This window comes from Spinacia oleracea, chromosome 3 (genome assembly GCF_020520425.1).
Source record: "Spinacia oleracea cultivar Varoflay chromosome 3, BTI_SOV_V1, whole genome shotgun sequence".
Classification (NCBI taxonomy): domain Eukaryota; kingdom Viridiplantae; phylum Streptophyta; class Magnoliopsida; order Caryophyllales; family Amaranthaceae; genus Spinacia; species Spinacia oleracea.
This window is the reverse complement of record NC_079489.1, coordinates 7,967,041-7,984,344: the sequence shown is the minus strand read 5'-3', so window position 1 is coordinate 7,984,344 and position 17,304 is coordinate 7,967,041. Positions and strand designations below refer to the sequence as shown.

General features: G+C 35.0%; 3 protein-coding genes across 6 annotated transcripts; 2 read left to right on the top strand and 1 right to left on the bottom strand.

The window, feature by feature from the left end:
* Positions 1-17: 17 nt before the first annotated feature.
* LOC110797916 (uncharacterized) lies at positions 18-3,132 on the bottom strand. Its single transcript, XM_022003052.2, has 2 exons — positions 2,971-3,132; positions 18-1,826 (listed from the first exon to the last, which is right to left on the bottom strand). The coding sequence occupies exon 2, from the start codon at positions 1,817-1,819 to the stop codon at positions 1,382-1,384; it is 438 nt and encodes a 145-aa protein (XP_021858744.1). The 5' UTR covers positions 1,820-1,826; positions 2,971-3,132; the 3' UTR covers positions 18-1,381.
* A 3,052-nt stretch (positions 3,133-6,184) lies between these two features.
* LOC110797891 (probable ribonuclease P/MRP protein subunit POP5) lies at positions 6,185-11,687 on the top strand. 4 transcript variants are annotated; one of them, XM_022003035.2, is made up of 5 exons: positions 6,185-6,608; positions 7,917-8,104; positions 8,203-8,340; positions 9,505-9,652; positions 11,200-11,687. In XM_022003035.2, coding segments are annotated over exons 2-5 (465 nt in total). In that variant the 5' UTR covers positions 6,185-6,608; positions 7,917-7,926; the 3' UTR covers positions 11,201-11,687. The 4 variants fall into 4 exon arrangements, with proteins under 4 accessions (XP_021858727.1, XP_021858735.1, XP_021858711.1 ...); XM_022003043.2 differs by having other exon boundaries at positions 6,188-6,608; positions 11,183-11,687; XM_022003019.2 differs by having other exon boundaries at positions 6,189-6,608; positions 11,196-11,687.
* Positions 11,688-14,261: 2,574 nt separating this feature from the next.
* Positions 14,262-17,010, top strand: LOC110796745 (uncharacterized). The gene is made up of 2 exons (XM_022001834.2): positions 14,262-14,814; positions 16,406-17,010. The coding sequence occupies exons 1-2, from the start codon at positions 14,653-14,655 to the stop codon at positions 16,946-16,948; spliced, it is 705 nt and encodes a 234-aa protein (XP_021857526.1). The 5' UTR covers positions 14,262-14,652; the 3' UTR covers positions 16,949-17,010.
* The last annotated feature ends 294 nt before the right edge of the window (positions 17,011-17,304 follow it).

Genomic DNA, 17,304 nt, shown 5'->3' with positions numbered 1-17,304 from the left:
TCTGGTGACAAGAAATGTATTAAAATCAATACATTGCATATTATAAGATCACATATGTTTCAAAGATTCGATTAAAACTAATAATACCCTAATAATCTCAGGACAATTTAACTAAAAAAAATATTGTACAAACTATAAAAGTTCACACTTTCAGGTTGCTCTTCCCTGATAAAAGACCTCAGGGATAAAAATAGAGTAATGGTTTGTGGTTTGGTGCATAGGCCAAGTGAAAGAATCGCACATGGATGCATCACAAGGCATCGCAGCAACCATGGAAAAGGATAAGATGACTGAGCCAAGTCACTGGAGTTCCAGGGGTAGGCAGTACAAAGGCTGATTCATGACACATCAGCATCAAGTTTGGGAGTTGCCCTGGTGAAATGTGTTACGGAGTCTGATAGAAAGTGATCCCGCCATCCCGGTTCAGAAATTAGAATTCGTACAGAAGGAGATCCTCACCAAGTTTAGAACATACCAGAAACGAGAGAACAAATCTAAATAACTCCAGAATGTGGGTCAAAACTCATCTTCTTGATTCAACTCTGAAAGCAGAGGTAAACTGCCACTTGCATATTATCCAGTTTATTGGATGTTGGTTAAGACACCTTCATAGAACACCGTAAATAGGAAGGAAATATATCTCAGCATTCCTGCGAGGATAAGGAAGGAAATATATTAGTAAAAACCTTGTGTTGAAATTCTACTCAAAGAAGAAATCATTCAGTAATACTGCAATAAGCAAATTAGAACTCCCTGACTAGAAAAAGTTTGTAACCTGCAAAATAGGACCAAGAAGAACACACATGTCAAAACTGAATGAGCAAGAAGATATACTGAAGTAGGAAGGATCAAAACCACTCTTTCTTACGTTATACTCAGTCTGGTTACCAACTTATAACTAAACTATAGAAGAAAGGGTTTACAAGCTGCAACCAGAAGATAGAAGATACTCGATACTCAGTCCAATTACAACTCACTACTGAATCAAAGAAGAGAGTATTCTACAAGCCGCAACTAGAAGATATAGCGTTAATACAACAGTAGAATTGAACAAATAGGCAAGAGAAAAGAAAGTCTGGAATCTCTGGATCACAATAGAAGCTGCAACAAGATATATCTGATACCAAAGAGACACTGTGACTAATAATATTCAGAGCAACATGTAACATGACATCATAAGAACACCAAAATAGATGAAAGTCTTTAAGGTTTCTACATAACCACTAAATTGAGAATAAAGTTTTCTGCCACTCATAAGGGGCGCACTGGGTTCCGCAATTACGATTCTCACATAGTTCACCAAAATGTAAAAGTTAAAGCACTGGAGGAAAAAAAGTTAGAAAAAAAGAAGAAAAAGGCTCATAGTTGCTTATTGAGTTATCTAGTTCAAGTCCATGCCATCTCCAACTTGACTGCAGATAGGGCTGACAGCAGAAAATGATCTCTCGAAAGGCGAAGGATGTAAATTTGAATCACGGCGACGCTTGAAAGAACAGGTCTCGGAAGAGGAAGCCTCGGCTTCAAACTTCCTACGAACACCTCTAGCTGCTTGCTGCTCCGTAGGTGTAAGTGGGAAAATCTGTCCACTGACTCTGCACAGTGAGTTGTGATTACCGTACAGAATTCGCTGGTTACAGTTTTTGTCACAAATATGGGTCTGTCCGGTAAGCCTGCATCGGAACATATTTCCACAGACGTGCTCGTTTTGACATTTCCAATCACACTTGTGACCCGGGTTTGTCCCATCCTGACCCAGAATACTTGACATAAAGACAACATTTGAGGAACCGGACATCATTGCTGCTCTGTGTGCCTCCATTGAAACTCTGTGGAACCCCATCAGAAGAAAGGAGTAATGTCAATGACACGATGACGCTCTTAAACCTTGTCAAAGAGAAAGCAGAAAACAACTAACCTACCCTGAGCATAAACCCCTTAAAAGAAACACGCTTTCTTATACTTACATACATGATTAACCTACACTTCATATTATCTAAACATCCAAAATAATGGGAAAATGGTCCTACTTCCCTAATATCCCTTCTAATAATATATTTCTAAGAACACCAATTGCAAATTCTGGTTTCATCTGACCTTCTTTCCTAATATCCCTTCTAATAATCTATTTCTAAGAACACCAATTGCAAATTCTGGGTTCATCTGACATACATTCCTAATATCCCTTCTAATAATCTATTTCTAAGAACACCAATTGCGAATTCTGGGTTCATCTGATATACTTTCCTAATATCCCTTCTAATAATAATCTATTTCAAAGAACACCAATTGCAAATTCTGGGTTCATCTGACCATAACTCCTCTTTGTTTTACAAAACACATCTCGGGTTTTCGATAATCATAATGTTATACGCATAAATCTCTCATCAACTAAAGAAAGTATGATCTGAAACTAGAGTTACCATTCTAAATTACAGTATATCATACTTACTGCAATGGGTAATTGCGGCCAAAAAGGAAATATCTCCGCATCTCCATCAATTTAACTAAAGTACAGAAATTAATTATTGAAATGACAATAAAATATCTTGAATTTTACCCCATGAACTACTCATCAAATTGCAAAAGAAAAGTCAACAAATACATTACTTTTGATTTTTTTAATAAATATAACCACAAATAAACAATAGATCCAGAAAAATCAACCAAAAGGAGTGAGAAATATTTAACCAATCAGTAATTTTCTGGGCAGCTAAAATTTATTAGATGTGTAATTATAACAAAAAAATCAGAATAATTTCAAAAAAAATTAAACAAAAATGGCATGTTTAATTTTCATTCTATTAAATTATAAAAAAATATTTCCAAAAATAAAATTAATACTACGAGCCCAATTTTAATTCAATCAAATGGGACATTCATAAACAAAAACCCCAAGAACCCCATTTCACTATTGAAGGTAAATTACTAAAAAAATCCCAACAAAAATTTTGAAAAAAATAAAAAATTTACCTGATTCTGAAGAGTGGTTGACCTAGAAAAAACCCAGTCGAAGAATCTGCAAAAAAGAAACCCAGAAAAATTCCTCTCTCCCTTACTTTCTCTCTCTAGAATGTAGTGTGAAATTTGTGAAAACTGGGAAATGTTAGGTGGAGGGAAGCTGAGTATTTATAGAGTGAGTGGGGATAAACAAAGAAGATAAGGCCTTTTGTTGGAAAGTTGATGAAATTCAACTGAAATTTCTTCCAAATTTGAGTTAAATTCGATTTAGTAATTAATTCTTGTCCTTTTTCTCCCTTTTCTTCAAGATTTTTTGGAATCACTTATGAAGAAAGAACTTAAATAAAAATTAGTAAGTCAAAGTCATCTCTTTAATTTAAATGGTTATTAATAAAATAGATAAATAAAAATCGAGAACGTTATAGGCAGCCAACAGTTTTACAAATAAGCATTTAATATATTTTCTAAATTGGAAGTAATTTAGAAAATATGACAAAATTACGCGTCGATTGCTGTAATTAATGTTTAGGTAATTAAAAATATATGCAGGCAACTGTGTCACATATAAAAAAATATGACAAATTTACGCGTTCGATCGCTGTAATTAATATTTAATACTGAGTATAAGTATAAGTATAAGTAATGATTTCTATTTTTAGCTTATTATTTGTAGCATAAAGAGGTGGATATACCTTTTTTTTTCAATTTTGAAGAGAGAAATGAAAATAGAGAGTGAAGAAGAAGTAGGCGAGTGAGACGGAGGTGCAATAACTGTCACGTGTTAGTGGGAAAACTTTAAGATTATCTGTTAAGATGGAGACACGTGGTGGAATCGGATTCATCCTGGCCGGTGCTGTTAACTTTCTCTCTCCTGTTTCCTGCATGTTTGGATGTAGCCGTTACAATGTGGTGGGCCGTACAATTTTATTTTGCTACTAGATGATGGTAGGTTAGTAGTAATTGAGTATAATATTTTGTTTGTTTGTTTGTGATTAAGAAATAATGATGATAGAAATTTTTGTGATCTTTGCTTGGATTTGGACGTTTGGTTTGTGGGACCCACTTTTGTTCCCATTTGCTTTTTCTTTTTCATGGCATGGTGATATTTTTTTCTTCCTACTTCGTCATTTGGTGGTGTCACCTTGTGCTTTTATTGTGACATTAGAGATTTTGAGTTCTATTTTGAAGTGGTACTACACTTTGTGATGGGATTAGATTAATCTATTTATGTTTATGCTATTCTAACTTTTAAGCAATAAAACACTTAATCAATACAACACTTGAGTGAATTCATCTAGTCATAGACTGTTTCGTGGAGTGGTTCGTACTACAAAGACGTAGCAGACTACTTTAGCGGTAAATTGATGATATTGTTTGATTTTGCGCTTTTGTTTTTCCTTATGAGTTTTTGCAATTTCCCTTACCTTAGTTATGATTTTGGATTTTTGGTGGTGTCCTGATATGTTTATTTGTGACATTAGATATTTTGAGTTTTTTCGTGGTACCACTCTCTATATTGGCGATTAGAAGGGTCGGTTAAGCTATCTAAATAACTTCAACACTTATGCAACGAATCTAGAATTCTAGATATCTAGTGTCGTGTACCTCGTAGTACACTACAAAATATTAGTACTTACTAGTTTAGTAGTGTTGCTGCAATAAGATGGGACGCAATAGGGATAATTGAGGGAGATGTGGTGGAAGATTTGGGAGGCTTGGGAGGTGTACTATTGAGAAACTTTTACCCAAAAGCTTTTACTCCATAAAAATTATATCATTGACTAAATGCTATTGAATCAACAAAGGTAATTACACTTCAGTAAAAAAATCAAGTGAACGGAACAAGGGCTCCGTGATTAAGAAGTACTCCGTAATAAAGTTCTCTTAATACTTATTTTGTCTTTAAATTAGAAAATTTATACGGCATTTCAAGTGGAAATTATATTCATCTGATTTTCACTTGTTTAGTTTTATTTGAACGTGTGATAACTTTTTTTTAGTGGTATTGTACCCGCTAATCTATATTCTTTGTGAAAACTTATTTGATGTGAAATTTATAATCAAATGCTTATGCAATTATGCTTCTATAAACCAACAAAGAACCACTTAACAAAGATCCTCTTGGTTAATCCGTGTGAAGTTCGAAACCGTTCTACCAAAAGAAAAAAAAATCCCTTTCCTCCCTCTTCGACCCGTCAAACGACCCCAACTTTCCATCTCCGATGTGACCACCAGTCTGTGGCAGACCTACCAGTAACCTAGGTAGGCACGTGTATACCCATTATTTATTTATTTTAAAAGCTGTTTAAAAAAACAAAAAAAAACTCGTGTGATTAGGGATGACAATGGGCCGGATGTGGACCGGGTCCGACAAGATCCAGACCTAAACATGCTATTTTCAAGGTCTGTCCAAATCCGACCCACATCCACTGGGTCTAAAAAAATCAGATCCGGACCCAAATCCACTGGATCTAGCGGGTCTAGGGTCTTAAATGGGTCTAAGTGTATTTTTTCCAAAAAAATACCCCTCATTTTTCTCATCTTACGTATTTTATTTGCCCTTATTTTGTACGTAAACATAACATTGCTTTAATAAAACCACTAATTACAGAAAATTCGTTACTTTTGTTTAGGGAAAAGAAGCATAAGCCTTGTAATACAATAAATTTTCAAAGCTTCTAATATTACTACATAGTACTTATATGTCATGTCAAACAATTTTTAAACAGTTCAGTATCATAAGAACTGAATAAAGTTTAGTATACTTCTTCCATTCCGGAAATATCGCACTATGGTTGACTTTTACTCCTCTAACCATTACTTTGACTCTTAATATCTCAAATCGTGTGAAAGTAAAAATTATAAAAAATTAATATTTAGAAAATATATATTGATAAGAATCTAACATGAACCTATATGACTAAATTTTTCTTACGTACGAATCACAAAAAATGCCCAAAGTCGTAGAGTGAATAGTGTAAAAAACAAATAGTGCGATATTTCCGAAACGGAGGAAGTATTAAAATTTTGATATTTTTCTAAAAAATTATATATGATTCCATAGATCGGATATAGATCTGTAATTCTTGGACCCGGATTCAGACCCGCCCCATTACACATAGATCCAGATCCGCCCCAAATTTACTGGATCTAGATTTTTTAGGACGCAGACCCTTAAAAATAGACCGGGTCCAACCAGATCTAAATCTGAAACCATTGCCATCCCTACTTGTGAGTACCCAGCAGTTCAGCCGTATTGCACGCACCTAACCCCTTATTTTGCAAACAATTTTTTCTACTCACCTCGACGGCTCGACTTCCTCTCACCGGCCGGCGGAAACAACAGTCCGACACAGAAGGAAATTACAGGCAGCACGGCGGCACCGAATAATCTCTTCCTCCTTTCAGCTTTGCTCAATTGATAAACACTGTTATTTAGAGAGTGAATAAATCAAGTCTTAGACAGAAAAGATACATAAAAAAAAGAACGCCCGCCATTACGCCCCCACCATTTCGCTGGAGAAATTGGTAATCTATCGAAGACGGCAGCGACGTTAGTGGGACCATTTTTCCGACGAATTCTCCACATTCTTTCCTTTAGTACCGTCACTTATCTCGCCTCTGACTTTGCCGGAGCTCGTTGGTTCAAGGTATGTCGCGGAAAATAACAACGCCATTCTTTGCGAATTCATTACTGCTAATTTTTTGTTAAACATGGTAATTCTTTGATAAAGGTTTGCTCTTTGAACCCTTTGAATTTGGTTTAGGATTTGGAATTTGACGAGAGAGTCGAGATGAGTACCAATTTGCAGATTAATTACAAATTTCATTGGTTCAATTGTTGTGTTGATTTTTTTAGGGTTTGGATTTTGAACTTGCTTAGGAATTAGGGCTTGAGTTCTGGCTGTAATTTCATTTGTGAAATATTTACTTAGTTTAGATAATTGGACGGACTAGTAAGTTAATTGAAAGAATTATCAAGTATGTAGTGCGAGCAGTATTTATCTAGGGATGTTTTTAGCTTCAACTTCACGGTAATTCGCTGGCATATGTTATGGCAGCGTTGATTTATTGTTGTTGTGGATTTTTCAATGCAACTATGCAGTTATAGTGGAATTGGAGCTATGGGTGTTGTTGTTTCAGCTGGTCCATTGTACTTTGTGGTGGTTGGTTGGTTGGTGGTGATATTTTTCGTTGTATAGTTGCTTATGGACTTGGGAGATTTCGAAACATATACTCCTATCATTAATTCAACTTGGAAATGATGAATTACACCGAGTTTAAATCATGTTACTTTTGGGCTATCAAGGTTTTGCAATCTTTATGTAGCAAGCTTACGCAACTAGGTTTTGAGACAATTAAGTCGAGTACACGTGCTTTGCAATTTATCTTTAAAATTTTAGACAATTTAGTCAGTTAATTAGATATTCACTCATTTCTCAAGTCTATACAAAAAGTCTGTTTTGGCTGAATGTTATCATCATGGTTTAAGTTGAATTTGTCTTGCATAGTTCCATGTAATGATTGTATTAGGTCGAGTTAATTCATGAAGTATAAGATATAGACAATTCACTGATGTCTGCATTTTTTTATATGATTGATCTCTGTTTCCATTTTAGGCTATATTAGATACATGTATTTTTGCTAGGTCCTTTGGAAACAACTTTATTGTTGCCTTGGTCAGTTGTATTTCACCACTGATCAATCTATGTTCATTATTCAACAATGTGAATTTGATGGACCAAATGTTTGTCTTTTTCTTGATCTTCATGCAAAATCACTCATTTTCTTAGGTCCTTACGGACTTATTGTGGTTAATTTTGGTGGTATCTGTTGCTGTGTTTACTGTCGTATTGCAACTAGATAAGTTGAGCCAGCATTTTCAGCATGCCTGTATTCTTTCGTGAAAAGTGATTGTCTATGAACTGATATAGGATGACTTTGTCTAATCCAAATAGGTGAGACGTCATGGTGGGATTTAAAAATAGATACATGGTGCTAGAAATATTTCTAGATCCAAACAAGGATCTGATGGTGGATGATCCTGTTATTGTTACCCAGTTCAATGTGTCGAAAGCAATTAAAGACAGCATTCTTGTAAATTTTGGGGAGTGTGGCCTGGCTTCTTCACTTGGATCCTTCCAAGGTAAGCTCCTAAGTCCTAACCATGGTTTTCTTTTATATGCAAGTTGATACAGTAGTCTACCCCCTGATTTAAGGCTTGATATTTTCATATTTCTGCAGTGAAGTATGTGAATCCAATTACAAAGTTGTGTATGGTACGAACATCAAGGGAGGACTACCAGAAAGTCTGGTGTGCAATTACCATGGTTTCAAGCATTGGAAACTGCCCTGCTTTATTTAATTTGCTTGATCTAAGTGGTGAGTGGCATAGCAACTATTGAAACTTGAAGTAGCTAGATGAAGATGACTAAATCAACTTTCCAAAAACCTGTATACATTTGCTGTATTTTCTTGATTGATTTAAGTTAGCGACTTGCTCACTAACTTTCTATAAGAATTGAGCTTCTGATTCGTTCTGTGGTTGAATCGCCGAATTTTAATAGCTTTCCCTTAGTTCTTGAGTTTTAAAGCTTGGATGTTCAAAACATTGTTAACGTTTCCATGTTGGTTTTGTGGGAATACTGGTGCTTGATGTGTTTAATTATCCCATTTAGTTGATATAACTACAAGTGCGCGGTTAGTGTGTAGGCTAGTAAATAATGAAGTTGAGATGGTGGAATAATGGCATCTCTCCCAAGAGTCCCCACATTAGAACCTTGTGATCTAGGATTCAAATCTCATGGGATCCATTTGAGGGATTTCCCTCATCTCCCGCCTCGATACCCTTTATCTTACCAAAGAATATCAGTTAAGAGGTGAATGGTACTCAACTGGAACTAGACTTGTTCGACCTAAAAAGAAAGTAATGAAGAATGATAATTTAGTTGTATGCAGTCTAGCCGTCTAGGTTGTCTGTTGGAACTTGGAAGTTCATTTGTTAACTCTTGTCCATTAAGATTTTCTGCCCTATATTGAGCCATTGGCTGCCTAGTTAGCAGCTTGACTAGTTAATATAGATTTGGATTGATATTTGACAACCTAGGATGACAAGTTCGGTTCACAATCCACACCTTTATTGCCTTTTGCTCTTTAACATTAATGTATAATCTGCAGTACTTATTATATCAGCAAGCTTCTTCTGGAAGCCTGGAATTCTCGTTATTCTTTTAACCTAGATGGTCTGATGTAGCATTTTTTGAAGTTTACTTAAGTTGCTAGTTGTGGTTGTGGCTTTTAGTATCACATGTTTCATTCTCTTTCAGGGAGCGGAATTTATCTTTGGTAAGATGGAATTATTTACCCCTGAAAATTGGCTAGTTTTGCTTGTGTTGTTTCAACATGATCGTATAGATATAAACTGAAAATAACTAAATACTGCCTCACCATTATTTTCTGCTCATTCTGTTTGTTAAGAACGCTGCATTATGACTTATGATTGAGCTGAGATTGTCATTTACTGACGTCTTTCTTTATCTGTTGCAGGGAGTATCAAAGCCTGCAGAAAGGCTACGTTGAGTTGCGAAGAAGCAAAATTTGAGCAGTATAAGCTTGCAAAGGGAGGTCAAGTTACAGATGAGTTGAATCGGCAAATGCAGAACTTTCTCGAGAGGATTAAAGTACTTGAACATTAGTGAGTATTCCTTTTTTGTAATCAGTACTGTAGTTTTGGAAATGAAGATGTTTAGACAATCTTCCTATATTGATCAATATGAGTTAGGTTTACGAAAGATTATACCTAGTTGGCAGCAAATTGCAAATATATGGTCCTCATAAAGTGGTTGAGCTCCAGAATGAAGCTCTCTTGTCTAAATACACTACAACGTTGTCTTGAACCCCTTTCATTAGAATGATAGGTGATGGCCCTGTGATTCTATTAAATGTACCCGAGCTTTCTGTCGACATTCTTCATTAAATGCCATTATGTGCTGTCCATAACATGTGAAAGTTTAGAGTTTTTAGCTTCTTTTGCATTACTTTCAGTTGGCAGTATAGGTAATATTATCTATCAACTGAGAAGTTAGAAGATAAGGGCAGTGAAGTTCTTATTGTTATGTTGCAACTTCTGGCATCTGCATACTTCTTGACACCTTGCCAGTAGCCTATGTTTGTGTCTAAGTAAAGGCTCTAGCTTTAACCTTTGAGAAACAATGAGAGGCTAAACCATGCGGGCCGACAAGTCAACCCTAGCCCAATGGAGTGAGCACGGCTGGTATTAGTTAACCCAAGTCTGTCACTCGGGCAGACGGCTTAGCCGTCACCTAGGCTAAGCTAAGCCAAACTAGTTTTTTTTTTTGTAGAAAAATTAAAAGACTTTGTCCATCACCATTCACCAACCTCTCCATACCCTTTCCCTGTTCCTCACAATCCTCCATGCTGCTGTTAAGAATGAAAGAAGGATTGTAGGTATCAGTTAAGAAGCTTATGAACTCGGTATTTTATTTTTGACATAAGGAAAAGTAATGTTTAGATACATACCTGTACTAAAAGAAAATTAGACAACAAGATTTTCGCAATTTTATGTGTATCTCCCACTCGAGCTCGACTCACCTTGAGGATAGGAAAGTAACCCATTGAGATTTGAGAAAGCATTTCCTGGGCAACTTAATTCTTAAGTTTCTGTAAACATAAAGTCTGAAACTCTGAATACATGGTGGAGTTAATATGTAGCTTTAATGTCTTCTGTTATGGGCATGGGGTGGAGAAATGGAGATCATATGGTCGATCCTTGTTATTACTATGCGAGGATTGTGGCTAGGGACTATGGACCATATCACCATACTGCCTATATTTAATGCTCGTTTATCGATACTAATCTATTAAAAAGCGTTTTAAAGAAATTAATCCGGATATTAGGTTGCTTATTCATTTATTAAACCACAGTTGATTCAGCATCTTGTGTTTAGGATGCCCAGATGCGTTTTGAGTAATTAAGCAAATTTAAAGTTGCCTTGTCTGCCATTTATTTTGTCACGCATTAAAATATAGTCCGCACACATCTAACTTGTTAGGTTCAGTGATTGCTTGATAAAATTATTCATCACTGATCCGAGAATATTCTGTATTAGCCTAGGGATCAACCTGGAAGGTAGTAAGAGTGCGTTCTATTCACTTTTTTTTAAAAAATTTTTTAAAGAGGTTAATTCTAAGCCTTATTGGTAAGGTGTTCTTTTAAGGTAGGTAAGGGAAGGTTCTGCGAAGGCGCCGGAACCGGCACTGTCAAGTCAGCCAAAATTATCATACAAGGTCCTTTGGGAGAGGGCGGGACCGCGGGAGGAATCCGCCAGGCCCGGCCCTGGGCATAGGCGAGGGGTGCGACGGCCTAGGACCCAGGGCCGAAAGGGGACTATCTGCGTCCAGTTATTTTTTATACGTATTATAAGGACAACTTTTATGTAAGACCGCCTTACCGGAAAGACCACTTTGATTGCTTAACTAATTGATTTCATTGTTTAACTAATTAGTTTTAGTGCTTAACTAATTAGTTTTAGTGTTTAACTAAATATTTCCAATGTTTAACTAATTAGTTTCAATGCTTAACTAATTGCTTTCATTGCTTAACTTATATGACAACGAGGTGGTCTTTCTTGTAAGACCGCCTTATGTAAAAGTTTGTAGTATTATAAACGCAATGAATCTAACATAAATGATTATGTGGCTCAATGGTAGCTGACGTGTTGATGATTACCCCTAACCAAGGATCGCCTCCCGCTTTCCCCGGTCCCCCCTCCGTGCCAAATTTGTTTTCCTTTTTTTTTTGTACTGATGTTCTCCTTTTTTTTTTTTTTTTTTTTTTTCAATTTATGTTTGATAAATTTATTTATTTTTTCTTCCTAGTTTTATATTATGTACATTTTTTGGGTAAATATTCATTGTCTTTCTTATAACGACATCATATAAATTAACAATATGAGATAAAATAGTATTACATACTTCCTCCGTTTTTTTAATACTCGCAACGTTTGGACTTTTATACTATTCATATAATCTACTTTGACTATTCTTGGTATTTTTTATATAAGATAAAACATAGTCATGTGGGATCTTGTTAGATTCGTCTCAATGTGTATTTTCAAGATATCAACATTTTATAATTTTTGCATGAGGAGAATTTAAGATATAACTCATCAAAGTTGTGCATTGGCATGCGTGAAAGTAACAAACGTTGCGAGTATTAAAAGACGGAGGAAGTATGATATATGTATACGGAGTACTTTGTAAAAGAAATGTACCGTAAAAATATAAACAAGCATATTATTTTAAATAGATTTTGAAAATTAAAATGCTTATTATACATGGGGGGCCATATTTCTTTGTTCGCGTAGGGCCCCGAAAATGTCAGGACTGGCCCTGGAATCCGCTTCCCAGGTGCTCCTAGTAGGGTTTGATCTCACAAGTCACAACCGAAATTGATTAACAAACTCTAATTTCATGGGATTAAACACTTAAACACGTTTGATAAGAAGAATAAACTTTGCACCGGAAAGAGCATTATTATTGTAGTTAAGAGTCAATATTGATAGGCTTCAATGCCTCGTGAATCTTAAAACATGATGAAGAAGGTAGATTATAAGATTTCAACAACCCATTTTATAAAGATTGTGTGCCAATTACCTAGCTTAGTGCCTCTTTTCTTCTGCCACTAACTTACACTTTAATATCATAATAACATTTTCATTAACCAAGGTGATAAAAATAAATTCCAAGAAACACCTTACACCTCTGTGCACATAATTAGTTAGATTTGTCCCTCAAATAAAGGGTTAATGAAGGGCTTGTTCTTTTGGGCCGAATTTATTTGATGAGATCAGTACAAGACCGGATGTACTCCTGTTGTTCTTCATCAACTATTACTAAAGACTACTCGTAAAAGTTAGTTAATTGATAAGATAGTACAAGTCCGTTTCTAAATAAGTGTCAACTTTTTAAAAATAGCGTTTCCTTATAAATGTCCTATTTCTATTTTTGGACAAATACTTTTTCCACTTTTCCATGAATTATGATTGTTTTTTCTTATACATTTTACACTTTTCCTACTTTTCCATTCCCACATCAACTTTTATTTGTACTTTATCAATAAATAATTATCTATTTTATCCTTTCCCCCCAAAAAACACTCCCAATCATTGTTTTTTTTACACATTTTTCATTTTCCTTAATTACCGCAAATTCCCTCAATATGGACACATATTTAGGAACGTAGGGAGTACCATGAAAGTTAATACGAAAGACAAGGTGAATCGTCCTAACACCTCTTTATAGTTTGAATAATGTTTGTAATAACTTAGTTAGTACTCCTTGTAATAACACCTCCATAAAAGTTACTCCCACATACAGAATACTGACTAATTAAGTGATTTTTACGCAAATGAAATCATATATTTTGCTCTGTATTCTTAGATAAAAATGCCCGTCAGATTACATTTATTTTTTGTACTATTGTATTTGTACGTACTAAAGAGTTACGGAGTATTCAACAACTTGAGATCTAAATAACTAAATAGAGAGTAAAATTATACGTAGTATGTGAACAAGTAAACAAATAAAAAAGTAGTCCGACAAATTATTTTTTAAAAGGGAAAAGCTTTATACAAAGAATTAGCTAAATCACTAACATAGAGTTGGCTTAACCGCTTAAGTGGTAAGCAGCTTGATGTCGTTTAAGGGAGGTCTCGAGTTCGAGTCTCGCCGTATGCAGAAACTCTTATTTGACGAGGCTCACCTACTACAAACAAGGTGTGCGACACGAGTTGAATTCAAATGTAGTCGAAACAGAGCTCTGGTGTGCTATAAAAAAGTTATAGCCAAAATTATAATAACACGTGCTCCATCCTTCTCGCTGACGTTAGGGTACGTGGTTGTACTCCTTTTGTTCCTAAATTAAACGTAGCACTCTGCACTCCCCTCTAGAAAAAAGTTAGCGGCGTAGGATTTTATTATTATGGGAAGAGCTAGTTTGGTGGGCATCACAAGCAACCTAGCAAACTCCACACTTTCACACACAAAATACAGTCACACTCCAAATTTAAAGTCCAAAACAAAAGTAATCAATTTTTACTGCCCCATTTTTCTTTTGGTAAGGTAATAAAATTAGGTTAACTTCGGATAAAATAACAACTTACCTCATTCTTATGGAACAAAATAACAACTTACCTCATTCTTACGGAAGATCAAAGAAAATATAGTATGGGATTTAAACCAATACAAAAAATTAAGGTGTTTGTACGCGTTTTAAATTAGTTCTGAAATTCGCAGCTTGATTAGACTCTCGAAAATGACCCACCTCTGCGTGACCAAAGTTGTTGGGAATGGTCCAAGGAATCTTCCAACTGCATCCCCCATTTCCCTATATAAACTACCTCTTTGTCACTCTTTTTTGTTGTGATAAAATTCCTCCGTTTTTTCCTCCAAATCTTTTGCATTTTCGGTTTACACTTGGATTCCTCTGCCTTTTTTCTTTCATAAAAAAAATCCTTTCTCTTTTTCTGTTCTTCAAAATTTTAACAAAGTTTTAGAAACGGTATAAATTGGGAATATCCTCCATTTTCTAGGGAAGGTATTTATTTTTTGATATTAAGAATTTTATATTGATCAACATATTAAGATCATTTAGCTTAAAAAAAATAAAAAAAAATGAAGGATCAAGTGTTGGATTATTTTTTGGTACCTTTGGGTTTATTGATAATGGTGGGTTATCATGTTATGTTATTCTATAAAATCATCAAACATCCAACCAAAACCGTCGTTGGAATTCATGCAATTAATCGACGTTTATGGGTTCAAGCTATGATGGAGGTATTTTTCTCAATTCATTTCATGAACTATTGTTTTTCATTTCCATATTTGTCAGCATATTTTTTGAAAATTTGGCATCATTTAATAACTTGTATGAGTTTTACAAGAAATTATGTGTGTTCATGCTAATAAGATAATATCAAAGATTGATCAATCTCGCACACATGAATAGTGGCGATAACTAAAATAATTGAATTTCTTGTGCTACTTAACATTAGGAAAGATTTATTGCGGTGCATGTTTGGTTAGCATAGATTTACAAAAAAAGTTCTTGTGAAGTGAAAATTAGTACTCCCTCCGTCCCTTAATACTCGCACCGTTTTGATTGGACACGCTTATCAATGCACAACATTGACCATCAATATCTTTAACTACATATTGTAAAAAATTATAAAAATATAATATTTTGAAAATATATATTAAGATGAAGCCAAAAATATATTACATACTAACATTTATTTTCATATACTAGAAATAAAATAGGATCAACGTGAATTTTGTGAATAGTGCAAAAAGTCAAAACGATGCGAGTATTAAGGGACAGAGGGAGTACTTAATATTGTTTCACCTATCAGGCTACTTTAGATAAGTGCAACTTCCCAAGTATCGAAACTTCGCAAAAATCACCTAACCAAACGACCACTTAATTTTGTTACTAACAATGACTATAATCCCTAGTCCACTTTATACACGAGCTCCGCCCCGTCAATCTCTATGATTGGCGAGTGAAACATATAAAGGGGTATTTTCGTAAATAAATTGTCAAAATATACAATCTCTTTATATATTAAAATTATTTTCTTTAAATTTTATTTTTTAAAAATACATTTATATTGTACATCTCAATTTTTAGATGGTATATTTTCTCATTATAATTACGAGAATGCCACTTGATATGCCAATTCTCCTATATACTCCCTCCGTCCCGGAATACTCGACCCGGTTTGACCGGCACAGAGTTTAAGGGACTTGAATTGACTTATTTAATTTAATAGGTAGTAGTTGATAGTGGGGTATTATTTTAATGTAGTTAGTGGGAGGTGGGTTAAGAGGTGGGGTTGGGGAGAGTAGGGGTTGAATTTTTAATTATTTTTTGTATGAAGTAGGGGGTAGGTGGGTTAATAGGGGTGGAGTGAGAAATAATATAATATTGTTAGAATATTTCCATTTTTAGAAACAGGTCAAGTATTAAGGGACGACCCGATAAGGAAAACAGGTCAAGTATTCCGGGACGGAGGGAGTATATTTAAGGTGGTACTTTTGAAGAAAAAATTATAAGTTGGTAAGATTGAAAAACTGAACTTTATAAGGTGGTAATAAAAGAAAAATCCTAAATCAAATCACCAATTATCTAAGATTCTGTTTGGTTCAATCAAATTTGGCTGACATAAAATTATTTGAACTTATCCGAACTTAACTGAATTCATCATAACTTTTCTGTAAAAAACTTAATTGTGTGTATAAATTGGTAAAAAAAAAAACTTATTTTTGTTAAAATGAGTTAGAAACAAGCAGACCTTTAATATTTCATTGTTTTAGACATATAGTTTCTTACTAATACTTTACCAACAAAACTGAATGACTACAACAGGACACAAAGAATGCAGTACTAGCAGTACAAACACTGAGAAACAACATAATGGCATCAACCCTGTTAGCCTCAACAGCCATTATGCTCAGCTCAGTAATCGCGGTCCTAATGACTAGCCGAGGAAGTGGTAGCATGTTCGGTCTTGTTTTAGGTGACGCGAGCCCAATGGGGTTCTCTATCAAGTTCTTCAGCATCGTCGTCTGCTTCCTGTTAGCCTTCTTGCTGAATGTGCAGTCAATAAGGTATTACAGTCATGCTAGTATTCTGATCAATGTGCCTTTCAAGAAGATTTCATCTCCATACATGAGTGCAGATTATGTTGGTAGGATTGTTAACAGGGGAGGTTATTTCTGGTCTCTTGGATTGCGTGCCTTCTACTTCTCGTTCCCTTTGTTTCTTTGGATATTTGGGCCTATACCTATGTTCTGTAGTTGTATATGTTTGGTTGTGTTGTTTTATTTCTTGGATTTTACGGTTGAGTTTAGGGGTTTGAGTGATGGTGAGTGTGTTTTGGATGATATTGATGAGGAACAAGCTTTGTAGTTTGTAGAATTGGGTTTGATTTCTGTAATGGTTTCATGTATTGTGGGTTGTTGTTTGTGATAGATAGGTTGGCTTTTGGTAGGATATGTAGAAATGGCAATTCAGATTCAATCAAAGTTGAAATGAGTTGCATTGCAACGTTTTTTCTTTTGTTTGTACCACGAATTAGAAGCTTTATGTATGAAAATTGCTTGCATATTATTACTCTTTAATAGACCCGACAAAACTGATACGGACCCAAAAAACCGATCGAGTAGACCCGATCCGGCACCTAGTTTGACTCGAAAATACGACCCCAAATCAACTTGCATTGAAACCCCAGCTTGATCCGACATGTAACCGAAATGACCCGTTAC

Coding starts and splice junctions, on each gene's coding strand:
- LOC110797916 (XM_022003052.2), bottom strand. CDS start 1,819: ATGGAGGCACACAGAGCAGCAATGATGTCCGGTTCCTCAAATGTTGTC.
- LOC110797891 (XM_022003035.2), top strand. CDS start 7,927: ATGGTGGGATTTAAAAATAGATACATGGTGCTAGAAATATTTCTAGAT. Junction 8,105..8,202: donor TTCACTTGGATCCTTCCAAG/GTAAGCTCCTAA, acceptor ATATTTCTGCAG/TGAAGTATGTGAATCCAATT. Junction 8,341..9,504: donor TAATTTGCTTGATCTAAGTG/GTGAGTGGCATA, acceptor TATCTGTTGCAG/GGAGTATCAAAGCCTGCAGA.
- LOC110796745 (XM_022001834.2), top strand. CDS start 14,653: ATGAAGGATCAAGTGTTGGATTATTTTTTGGTACCTTTGGGTTTATTG. Junction 14,815..16,405: donor GGGTTCAAGCTATGATGGAG/GTATTTTTCTCA, acceptor TGACTACAACAG/GACACAAAGAATGCAGTACT.